At 42.5% G+C, this 12,398-nt stretch overlaps 1 protein-coding gene across 2 annotated transcripts in view; it reads left to right on the top strand.

Moving 5' to 3' along the window:
• Window positions 1-1,358: 1,358 nt before the first annotated feature.
• A2ML1 (alpha-2-macroglobulin like 1) overlaps window positions 1,359-12,398 on the top strand; it is a 46,052-nt gene continuing 35,012 nt past the window's right edge. Inside the window, exons 1-8 of one of the 2 annotated variants that reach the window (XM_081587891.1) lie at window positions 1,359-1,423; window positions 2,547-2,730; window positions 3,238-3,400; window positions 4,148-4,200; window positions 9,120-9,140; window positions 9,866-10,025; window positions 11,203-11,287; window positions 11,985-12,111. In XM_081587891.1, the coding sequence (XP_081444017.1) occupies window positions 1,359-1,423; window positions 2,547-2,730; window positions 3,238-3,400; window positions 4,148-4,200; window positions 9,120-9,140; window positions 9,866-10,025; window positions 11,203-11,287; window positions 11,985-12,111 (858 nt within the window). Of the gene's footprint in view, window positions 1,424-2,546; window positions 2,731-3,237; window positions 3,401-4,147; window positions 4,201-9,119; window positions 9,141-9,865; window positions 10,026-11,202; window positions 11,288-11,984; window positions 12,112-12,398 lie in introns of those variants that run through there. The other variant, XM_081587892.1, reaches the window with a different exon arrangement.

Here is a 12,398-nt window from a genome sequence, read left to right as displayed (position 1 = left end):
AAAGATTGAAGGCAGGAGGAGAAGGGGACGACAGAGGATGAGATGGCTGAATGGCATCTCTGACTCAATGGACATGAGTTTGAGTAAACTCTGAGAGTTGGTGATGGATAGGGAGGCCTGCTATGCTGCAGTCCATGGGGTCGCAAAGAGTCTGATTCGACTGAATGACTGAACTGAACTGAACTGAACTGAACTACTGCTTGCAGATCTTTAGTTGCTATATCTGGGATCTAGTTCCCTGAGCAGAGATGGAACCTGGTCCCATGCATTGAGAGCATGGAGTCTTAGCCACTGGACCACCAGGGAAGTTCTCATTCTTTCTTTATGTCTGAAAAGTATAAGTGTGAGTCACTCAGTCGTGTCCAACTCTTGGCGACTCCATGGACCATAGCTTGCGAGGCTACTGTGTCCATGGATTTCTCCAGGCAAGAATACTGGAGTGGGTAGCCATTCCCTTCTTCCAGGGATATTACCAATCCTGGGACTGAATCTTGGTTCCCTGCATTGCAGGCAGATTCTTTACCATCTGAGCCACCAGGAAAACCCCGTTTTTTATGTCTGATTCTCCCCAATTATTAAAACTCTTTTTTGTTTAAGTAGGCTTGACTCAGGTTGGTCACTAGTGCTACAAATTATCCTTACTAATTTATACTTTAGGTGGCTTCCAAGTCTTGCCATTGTAAAGAGCACTGGGAAGAAACTCAGTGGATATATTTTCTGCATACGTGCCTGCTCTAGTTTCCCATAAAAATATGTTCCCAGAATGAGAGTCACTGAGTCAAAGAATATGCAAATCAGTGAGGCTCTTGACCAGTGTTGTGAAATTGCTTTCTGAAAGACTGTCCAATTTATAGTTCCTCTATGGTAGGTATAGTTTCCTATTTTCATACAGTCATGATAATAGTGAATAGTATTAAAAAAAAAAATCCACCATTAGGTAAACGCCTACTGCTTTGAATTGATACTGCTCCCACACACATGTCTTAATAGAATAATATGAAGAGAAAAAAAAAAAGATCAAATGTGGATGGGAATTTTGGAAAGAAATCAGAAGAAAAGGGAAGGATCTCAAACGTGTTGAGAGGTTTACTGCTGTGAATACATCCACCCTGGGTTTTTCCCCTAAACAGGTTTTTGAGACTGGCTGAGCCAGTATGAATGTTTCAGGGAGAAATAAATTTTAAGAAATGAATAGAAGCCCTACCCTGGTATAACACCTCTGCCTGAGGCCCCAAAAGGTGATTGGCTGTGGCATCCTCATTGCTCCATATCCTACCTGGGGTGTTAATATATATATATGCTACAGGGAGTGAGCCAACCTCTGGCTCCTGCTCCTGAGGACTCTGTCACCCACAAAGATGTGGGCTCAGCTCCTTCTAGGAATATTAGCCCTGTTGCCAGCCTCGGCAGGAAAATTTCTCCCGTAAGTGCTTGGTGTGTCAGGGTTGATTTAGGGCAGGTGGCGTCTTCGTCCATCTTTCTAAGACATAACTATGGGGGGAGGAGCAGGAGATAACTTTAGGTTTATTTTAATGCCCTTTCATCTCTTTCTTTCTTTGGTTTTATTTCTCCTTTACCCAGAGAGAAAAGCTAAGATGCCAAGAAGAAACTTTAAAAAATATGATAATATCAAAATATAGTAGCCTCCCACTGCCCTGATCTCTGTTGTTGTTCTGGTTGTTCAGTTCTTGTTGCTCTTTCTTTATGTCTGAGAAGTGAAAGTGTGAGTCACTCAGTCATATCTGACTCTTTGTGACCCCAGTACAGCACTCCAGGCTTCCCTGTCCTTCACCATCTCCTGGAGCTTACTCAAACTCATGTCCATTGAGTTGGTGATGCCATCCAACCATCTCAACCTCTCCTTCTCCTCCTGCCCTCAATCTTTCCCAACATCAGGGTCTTTTCCAATTAGTTGGCTCTTCGCATCAGGTAGCCAAAGTATTGGAGCTTCAGCTTCAGCATCAGTCCTTCCAATGAATATTCTGCATTGATTTCTTTTAGGATTGACTTCCTTTAGGATTGACTGGTTTGATCTGCTTGCAGATCCCAAATGGAACTCACTTCCTCATTGGTACCCTGGGCCTAGGTTCTCCCTGGTGGCCTATGGTGGTGGTGGTGGTGGTGGGGGAATGTGAGTATAAGGCTGAGTTATTTGTTATTTTTCTCCTTCTCCCTTATAGAAAATAAGGCTCATGATGGCAGGTGCTTTGTCTCTTTAATTCATTGCTACATGCTGAGTACTCAGGAGAGAAATTAATTAATTTTGCATTGAATAGATGAGTCATTACTGCCTTGAAATCCTTTTTCTTCTTTAGTAGAAGTACCATTCTGATGGCTCAGATTGTAAAGAATACACCTGCAATGCAGGAGACCTGCATATGATCCCTGGGTCAGGAAGATCCCTTGGAGAAGGGAATGGCTACCCACTCCAGTATTCTTGCCTGGAGAATCCCATGGACAGAGGAGCCTGGTGGACTACAGTCATGGGGTTGCAAAGAGCCAGAGAGACAGCTTAGCAACTAACACTTTTTCACTTTCTTTAGTAGAAACTATCTGGTGACATTACCAGCCCTTCTTAAGTTTCCCTCTACTCAGAGGGTTTGCTTGGATCTGAGTCCTGGGTACAACAATGTAAAATTCACTGTTACTCTGGAGACCAAGGGCAAGATTCACACATTGCTGCAACAGTTTGGACTAAAGACGAGACATTTACATTGCTCATCCTTTTTGGTAAGTACAGGCTTAGCCCAACTCTCATCCTCAACTTTCCTATTCTCCTCCCTGGATGCACTAGAATTTCTCTTTAAGTATGTTTTCTGTTATCTCACTTTTTGCCATGGCTTCTAAGCTCATCTCTCATCAACTTCAATTCCTGGCCATAACTTCTGATATTATTCTCTGGCAACTTTTCTTTTCTTTCTTTTTAAAAAAATTTGTTAAATTACAGAAATGTATGATAACGCATTTACAGGTGACTTGGAAAATACAGAACAAAGTTACATAGAGTTCCACTACTTATTACAATTATTTTTTTTAAGTAGATAAATTAAGATTTTTACTTGGAGTTTTAATATCAGACTTCTGGCAACTTTTTCTTGGCTCCAACCTTGCCACTCCCATCAACTCATTCCTTTCCTTTTACTCTCCCTCTTGGGTTGAGACTAGTTGATTCTGTCCTTCCCCTGCCCCACCCCCAGTCTCCTGCTCCTCTCCAGAGCTCCCCCCTGTTTTGGCCAGGTACCACTTCCTTCTGGTGGCACAGAAGAAGTAGCCACTGTCCGGGTGAGAGGAATTGGAAATAATGTCTACTTTGAGGAGAAGAAAAAGGTTCTGATTCAGAGGCAGCAGAATGGCATCTTTATACAAACTGACAAACCTGTCTACAACCCAGGGCAGGAAGGTAAGAGGCACACAGGTGGGATGAGACCAAAGCCAGGGAGTATCTTCACACATTTGTAGAGGGGCTTTGCGGATTGGTGGTAGTCCCATGGACCAAGGAAGAGATGGAGGGATGGAGGAAGCCTGGGAGGGATAAAGAGTTATAGGTGCTGAATTCAGGCAGTGCTGCACAAGCAAAAGAGTAGCGGATGGAGCTGCTACTGTGTGTGTGTGTGTGTGTGTGTGTGTGTGTGTGTGTGTGTGTGTGTGTAAACAAAATACAGGGAATTCCCTGGCAGTCTAGTGGTTAAGACTCCACATTCTCACTACTGTGGGTCCGGGTTCAATCCCTGGCTGGAGAATTAAGATCCTACAAGACTCAGTGTGTGGCCAAAAAATTCCAAATAAGTAAAACAAAATACAGATTTCTCCTGGAAAGGAATTTGGCAGGTGTAACTTGATCGCTGGGTCTCATAGCAAGCTGCCTGTGTAAGAATTAGAAAACATCAAGGGCTTTTGGCCCAAGCCTTGGATTTATATTTGTTCCTTTTTCCTTTGAAGGGGATTCCATCCTGAACTTTCAAAGTCAGGAGGCGTGACTGTTGGGGCGTTAGCTGTCTCTCAGACTGGGTTTTATTTCAAAAGTAAAACCTGGTAGGATTTTGCTGACTCAGAAGTATGTATGAGGAAGCGAAAGGGTGGAAGAAAGAAAGATTCTGTGGGCGGAGGCGGGGAATCCCCTATGCTAATGCCGCCCATTTCTTTCTAGTGCGTTTCCGTATTGTCACCCTCACCAGCACCTTTGTTCCCGTTAACGACCCGGTGAGTTTCGTTGGGAAGAAGAACCTGGCAAGGGAACGCATGAGGCAGACTGGAGAACGAGGGAGGAGAGATTCTTTCCAGGGGAGGAGGCCCTTTAGAAGCAGAACTCTTGTGGAGTCTACAGTCTGAGAGCTAGTTCAAACCTCCCAGCCCCCATCCGCCTGAAAACACGCAGCGGCCTCTCGCTCTCAGGTTTGACATCTGAAAGCGTCAATTAGGTTAACATTCTCAAGAGACGGTTCCATTTGCCTCTGTTAAGAGTTTTTTCAAACGTCAAGACATTCCCTCCAGGAGTGACACCTAGTGGCTTTGCAGTTCAAATACTAAGAAATAATTCAGGAATGTTTTTAACAAAAGGAAGAAATAAGGATCTTTCTTCTTCTTCTTTTTTTTTTTTTTTTACTATGAGGCAAGGTAATTTCTAGCGTAGACAATTTTCTTAAGGCAACGTTCTGTGCCAAAGGTAAAAATGCGGTAACATTTGGCGAATACTTAAATTTTCCTCAAACAATTCGATAGCTAGAATCATAAGTCATATGATTTGGTTTGCTCTGAACTTAGGGCTTGTGTCATTTTTACACGCGTTTGAAATACTTGGTTGGCCAAAAAGTTCGTTCGGATTTTGCATACCGTTTTGTGAACTTTTGGCCCAACCTAATACTAAATGCGGAAGACCCGGGTTCAATCCCTGGGTTGGGAAGGTCTCCTGGAGAAGGAAATGGCAGCCCACTCCAGTATTCTTGCCTGGAAAATCCCATGGATGGAGGAGCCTGGTAGGCTACAGACCATGGGGTCTCGAAGAGTCGGATACGACTGAGCGACTTCACTTTCTTTCAATACCTCTCAGACGCCCCCAGCTGCCTTCTGTCTCCTTCAGTCACAGCCCATATATTCAAATCAAAGTTTTAAAGATAGTCAAGGAGAAAGCATTGCTTATATTTCCATCTCCATGTTCTCAGACTGCTGTTTCCTTTCCTGATGTACAGGGAAGCTATAAGCTTATTGTTGATCAGTAGCCTCCTCCAACCACTATTTTCTTTCCTGATTTAGAATTCATTTTAGTTTCTCCTTCCTATCACCTGTATTCTTTCCTGATCACTTCGGTATAATATTAAGTTGTTGTTTAGTCGTTCAGTCATGTCCAACTCTTCGTGACCCCATGGACTGTAGCCCACCAGGCTCCTCTGTCCATGGGATTCTCTAGACAAGAATACTGGAGTGAGTTGCCATTTCCTTCTCCAGGGGATCTCCCTGACACAAGGATTGAATCCCAATATTCTGTTTGGCATGCGGATTCTTTACCACTGAGCACCTTGGAAGCCTTGATTCTAGAGCTGGGATGAGGGTCAGTTCAGTTCAGTTCATTAGTTGTGTCCGACTCTTTGCAACCCCATGAACTGCAGCACACCAGGCTTCCCTGTCCATCACCAGCTAGACGCAAAGGTCAAAGTGTGGCCATAGCTAGAGTTATTTTAGACTCTACTGCCCCCTGGATGTTGATCTCATTAGCTACCCCTCTTACATTGTCTTGCCTCTGTTCAAATTGTCTGAATTACAGGTGCTCTGATTTCCATACTTCTGTACTCTCTTTCTGTTGTCAAATTACTCTTTTCTCCACATACCATTTCTCTAGTCAGCCCCCACTCCAAGTTGCAACTTGGAGCCCTGAAAATCTGAAGCACTGAATTTGGAACTCCAAATGAAACATTGCAATTAACTAAAAATGTTTTACTAAGAAATGGAGTGGTAGGACTTCCCTGGTGGTCCAGCGGCTAAGACTTCACGCTTTCAATGCAGGGGGGCCCAGATTCGATCCCTGGTCAGGGAACTAGATCCCACATGTGGCAACTAAGAGTTTGAATGCTGTAGTTAAAGATCCCACATGCTGTAACTAAGACCCAGCACAGCCAAATAACTTTTTTTTAAAAAAAAAAAAAGAAGGGGAGTGACAAAAATTGTGAGTTTACAAAGTTCAATATTTCATCCTCAAGCAACAAAAGCAAACATGCTAGTAACTGATTGTATCTAGCTTTGTTGCTATACCTATTTATTCAGAAACCTCAGGTAGCTTCCAGTGAAAATGCTACTTTCGTGGTGGAACACTTACTGGTGTCCAAATCTGCTTCTTGACTCTTGAAAAAAATGATTTTGTTCTCGAAGGAACTGTCTGGTTTTTTTCCCCTAGAATTTATAGCAATGGCAGTAATCTCGGTGACACTTGCTTCCTTATCGTGTATATAACCAGGTTTGTGCATGTCCTGTTCTTCCCTTTAGGAAGAGGGGCAGAATGTCCCCCCATCCTATCCCCTCGCCCAAAATGTACCACTTGGGCATGTGGATTCTTTTGAGCTGAAGGCTGGGTTCACCAAGAAAAGAGCTATTACCGAGATAACTTTTTTCCTTCCAGTTTTATTGAGATATAAATGACGTACAGCAATGTATAAGTTTAAGGTGTATAGCATACTGATTTGACTTACATACATCACAAAATAATGACCATAATAAGTTTAGTGGACATCTGTCATCTCATGAGGTGGCTCAGTGGTAAAGAACCTGCCTGCTATGTAGGAGTTGCAGATTTGATGCCTGGGTCGGGAAGATCCCTTGGAGGAGAGAGTGGCAACCCACTCCAGTATTCTTGTCTGGAAAATCCCGTGGACAGAAAAGCCAGGCAGGCTACAGTCCATGGGGTTGCAAAAGAGTTGGACACGACTTAGTGACTAAACAACACTCATCTCATATAGATACAAAATTAAAGAAATAGAAGACAATGTTTTTTCCTTGTGATGAGTAGTTCCATTTAAAAAATTTTGCTTGTGTTCCCCTTACCTGAGGAGACATCTCCAATAAAATATTACCAAGACCAATGTCAAAGAGTTTACTGCTTATATTTTCTTCTAGAAGTTTTACGGTTTCAGTTTGGTTGTTTAGTAACATATTGGTTAGACTCAATGCGCTTGTGGGTTTTTTTTTTTTGTAGTTGATTTTTAGTCTCATAGTGTTGTGGTGGAAAAAGATTCTTGATATGATTTCAGTTTTCTTAAATTTACTAACTCTTTTTGTATCCTATCTTTTGTCTATCATGTCACAATATTCCATTTGCACTTGAAAAGAATGAATATTTTGCTTTGGGATGAAATATTCTATATTATATATAGAATGTTCATTTGGTCTAATAAATTACTGAAGGCCATTGTTTACTTACTGAGTTTCTCTCTGAATGCCCTGTCCATTGATGTACATGGGGTGTTAAAGTCCCCCACTATCATTGTGTTACTATTAATTTCTCCCTTTATGTCTGTTAATGTTTGCTATATTTAGGTGCCTATGTCTTTGAAAAAGAATATCTTAAAGATAATATTATTATAACACCTGAGGAAATTGACAAAAATTATTTAATATCATTCGTATAATATTCATTTCTAAGTTTTCCAACTAATAATTTTTTTCCCCAAACTAAGCTCTGATCAGATTCATGCATTATATTTCGTTGTTACATTTAAAAATTTTCTCATATTCTAAACTAATCCCCCTTATTTTCTTATTTGTTTGACTTTTTGAAGAGAGAGAGAGAGCAATGATGTCAGGCTAGATGACTTATAGAATGTTCCCATTATGGAATATTTACTTTTGAGGAAGCCTAGGTGGCAGGGCTTCCCAGGTGGCGCTAGTGGTAGGAAAAAAAAACAAAAAAACAACTCGCCTGTCAACGCAGGAGGCAAAAGAGATGCAGGTTGATTCCTGGGTTGGGAAGATCCCCTGGAGAAGGGAATGGCTACCCACTCCAGTATTCTTGCCTGGAGAATCCCATGGACAGAGGAGCCTGGCGGGCTATGGTCCATAGGGTCTCACAGAGTTGAATACAACTGAGGAACTTACCATAGCAGTGTAGTTGTCTTATGGAATATTCAATATTCTTGATTTGCCTGATTATTTCTTACTGTGTAATATAACTTGTTCTTTTATCTTCTGAAGGCAATTCTGAAGTCTTAATTAGGTTTGAGCTAAACTTTTGGTAAAAATATTTGGTTAAAAAGGTAGATAATGTTGGGAACCTCAAATATATCTCTTCAGGAGGTACATAATGTCAGGTTATTCCATTATTAATGATGGTGAATTTGATTACTTAGGGTGATGGCAGACTAATTTCTCCAGTGGTAAGGTGTGTCCTTGTTTTTTGAAATTAATGAGTAATTTTGGGGTGACACGTTGACACCTAGCACAAGGACTCATTCTCCAATTAAACCTAGTGCTTTTAATGTCCATTTGCTTGAGGAAATGGCACATGATCCTTTGATGGAGCTATTTTAAACATTTTTTTAAAATAAATTATTTTGCACTGCTTGAAAGTAAGATTCTTGCCCACTGGTGTTCAGAAAGTAGAAGAGGAGGCTAGGAGATAGTTGGCTCCCAAGAGGAGGTTCAAATATGAAGGAGTCTCCAGAGGATGAGATGGTGGATAGCATCACCATGATTTGGTGGACATGAATTTGAGCAAAGTCCGGGAGACAGTGAAGGACAAGGGAGCCTGATGTGCTGCAGTCCATGGGGTTGCAAAGAGCTGGACACAAGTCAGAGACTGAACAACAACCACCACCACCAGATACTAATACTTTCTTTTAGGACATGTTGTGGAAAGACTCGGTCACAGAGCATTGAGGGATGCTGAGGGTCAGAAGTTCCATTTCTTCAAAGTTTTTGGAGACTGGCAATCCCTTTAGGAAAGTTCTTCTTTCTCCTCTCCCAGCCAATAATGCTTTGCCCCATTGTTACTCTTACCAAGGCACAAAAGAGCCATTTAGAAAGGAAGGGGTAGGCAACAGAGAAAGAGAGAGGCCTTTGTGAACTTCTTGCTTTCAGCAAGCCTACCCTTATTGCTAGCTCTGCTTTAACCCTCATTATCTGGTTTTCCTTTTCAGTACTCCATTGTGGAACTGCAGGTAAGTAGAAGTTTCTTTCTTTTTTGCTGTCCTCTGTGGAGAAGATGGTTGGTGCTAAGCCCCAAACCGTGGGATCTTGGCCCAGAGCCTGAGACTTTGCACTGGCCCCCAGCGCCTGCGATTCCACCTAAGCTGTGCCTGTTCTCTTGCCTCTGCCCACCCTGCCCCTCAACCTCTGTAAAGAAAGACAGCAACCTCTATAGTGACAAACCTCCCTGTTCTGATTCCTGCAACTTCTCTGTGCTGTGTCAGTCCAGCAGAGCTTGGTTCTGTACTCCTCTTCATCTTTGGGATGGTTAATATCACAGACACTCAGCCGCTGAACATGAAAAGGATACCTGTGAGAGGCGTTAAGAAGGAGGCAATAATCCCCCACAGTACCCCTTCCATTTTTCCATCAAATTACCTCTCTTTCAGGTATCTTGCAGTCAGTCCTTCAGAGTTACCTGTCTTAAGGGACCAAGAATTAGCATTCTTTGTAAAGAACATCCTACATAAAGAATGTTATCCTGGATAACATTCTGAAACTGGATAACATTTTAAAGAACCTAGTCTAACTATTTGAATCCACCAAGGACCCTTTTATTCCTGAATGCAGACCACAGGGGTTATGAACAGTGGGTGGGATTCTTTACCCGCTTTTTGCTTCTTTGCCTGCTTCCTGCAGTGCGGGGTGGGAATCAAAGAGGGAGGCATGTCATGAGATTTCTTTTTCTTGGGCACAGGATCCAAATAACAATAGGATTGCACAGTGGCTGAATGTGGTGCCCAACCAAGGCATCGTAGACCTGTCCTTCCAGCTGGCACCAGAGGCAACGCTGGGCACCTACAGTGTGGCCGTGGCTGATGGCAAGACCTTCGGCACCTTCAGTGTGGAAGAATATGGTAGGTGGGAGAATTAGTAGGTCAGAGTGTTGGACATGATCTTGTGTAAAAACCAGCAAAGGTCAAGTGAAACTTACTATGGAACTAGGTCAAAGATGGCAGAAGATTTGACTTCCAGTGGACTTTGAGCCTCATTACTGATCCAATGGACATGAACTTGGGCGAACTCTGGTAGATGATGAGGGACAGGGAAGCCTGGCGTACTGCAGTCCATGGGGTTGCAACGAGTCAGACACGACTTGGTGACTGAACAACAACAATATACACTCAGTGTAACACATTAGCATAAGCTAGGTGACACACCCACTAGCGCCATGACAGTTCCCAGGCTGACCATAAGAGATAAAAATGTGGGCTGTGAACCAGCCTGGAAATCTCCATCTCTTCCCCAAAATAGTTGGATTACTCTTCTTGCTCATTAGCCTATGAAATTTTTGCTGTTGTTTAGTTGCTAAGTCATGTCTGACTATTTGGTGACCCCATGGACTGTAGCCCTCCAGGCTCCTCTGTCAGTGGGATTTCCCAGGTAAGAATACTGGAGTGGGTTGCCATTTCTTTCTCCAGGGGATCTTCCTGACCAAGAGATCAAACCAGCATCTCCTGCATTGGTAGGTGGATTCTTTACTGCTGAGCACCTTCCCTGGTGCTGAGCCACCAGGGAAGCCCAGCCTATGAAATTACCCAGCCCATACAAACTAACCATCCCATATTTTCATGCCTCTTCCCTTCTGAGATGGCCCACACTCTGTCTGTGGTGTGTGTTTCTCTTTAAACAAATCTAATTCTTACCTTTTTAAAAAAAGGGGATTATTTATTCATGTTAGTGCTAAATCAGTAACTTTGGGAGGATTTTACCTTAATAATGCCCCATTAATTCAATTAGCTGGGCTTCCCAGGTGGCCCTAGTGGTAAAGAATCCTTCCAATGCAGGAGTCCCGGGTTCCATCACTGGATCAGGAAGATCTTCTGAAGTAGGAAATGGTACCCCACTCCAGTTTATTCTTGCCTGGAAAATTCCAAGGACAGAGTAGTCTACAGTCCATGGGGCTGCAAAGAGTTGAATGTGATTGAGCAATTTAATTAGATAATTAATTATCACTGTTTCATACCCCTCTGTTCACTACCTGTATAGTCAAACTTTCTTCCTCTTCATTTTCCATCTCTCCACTCTTTCCAGTGCTGCCTAAGTTTAAGGTGGAAGTGGTGGAACCCAAAGAGTTATCAATTGCAGAAGACTCTTTCTTAGTGAAAGTTTGTAGTAGGTAAGAATAAAGCTCTGGATCCACTGAGGGTGAAAGCTATATCGAGAGATGTTGTGATCGAGTGTTATGGGGAGAGGATTGTGGGGGTAGTGGTTAAATCTTGTGATGTTTTATGTGGCTCAGAGTCACAAGTTCTGCAAAAACACACTTTTTAAAAAAAAAATTGTTTTTTATGTGGACTATTTTTTTAAAAGCCTTTATTGATATTTGTTACAATATTGCTTCTATTTTATGTTTTGGTTTTTTGGCCATGAGGCATGTGGGATCTTAGTTCCTGGACCAGGGATTTAACCCGCACCCTCTGCATTGGAAGGTGAAGTCTTAACCACTGAACCACCAGGGAAATCCCAGGGACATATTATCTAATTGCATTTTTGTGCTTACTTTCCTCTGCTTTCTCAGCTGGCATTATTGATTTAGAGCCTCCTTTGTGCAGAGCACAGTACTGAATCCCATGGGAAATAGGAGTAAGGAAAAAGGAAGACACTGTTGTCCTTTGGGTGGTTTTTATTGTGCAATGGCAATACACTAAAGCTTTGAGTAAAGCAGAGATGTGAATGAGAGCTGGAGAAAGGTGGGACTGTCAGAGTGCTTTCAGAGATGGGCATGTGGAAGAAAGGAAAAGTGTTTAGGGGAGGAGGGCCTGGATCACAGGTGGACTTGCCCCACTCTGATTCCTCATGCTTTTCTGGGTTAGGTACACCTATGGAAAGCCCGTGCAAGGAGTAGTGCACGTATCAGTGTGTCAAAAGCCATATACTTACCGGTATTTGGATCCAGAACGGGAACATTTACCTGACAGATGCAAGAATGTCTCTGGACAGGTGAGTAAAACAGGATGTAGAAAAGGAACCTTATTCCTATGTCCTAAAGAGTAAGTAAGTAAGCACCAATATAGAAAAGTGGTTAAAAACACCCAAAGTAGAAATAATTTCATGTGATTAGTACCCCAGTTCTAAAGAACACAGAAGTCTTCTTATCCCCCCAAAGATAAAGCTCTTTTAGAATCTGCCTTGGGATCAAGAGATTAACCTAAACCCTTGGAAGATAGAATTTTCCTGTTCTGAAGGTGGTTCTTTTCTCCTTCTCGTATCTTGGAACTTCCAAGTCA

Source organism: Giraffa tippelskirchi, chromosome 4 (genome assembly GCF_054371585.1).
Source record: "Giraffa tippelskirchi isolate mGirTip1 chromosome 4, T2T-mGirTip1v1.2.pri, whole genome shotgun sequence".
In the NCBI taxonomy this organism is placed as follows: Eukaryota; Metazoa; Chordata; class Mammalia; order Artiodactyla; family Giraffidae; genus Giraffa; species Giraffa tippelskirchi.
The sequence above is the reverse complement of the archived record's forward strand: the minus strand, read 5'-3'. Positions and strand labels throughout refer to the sequence as shown.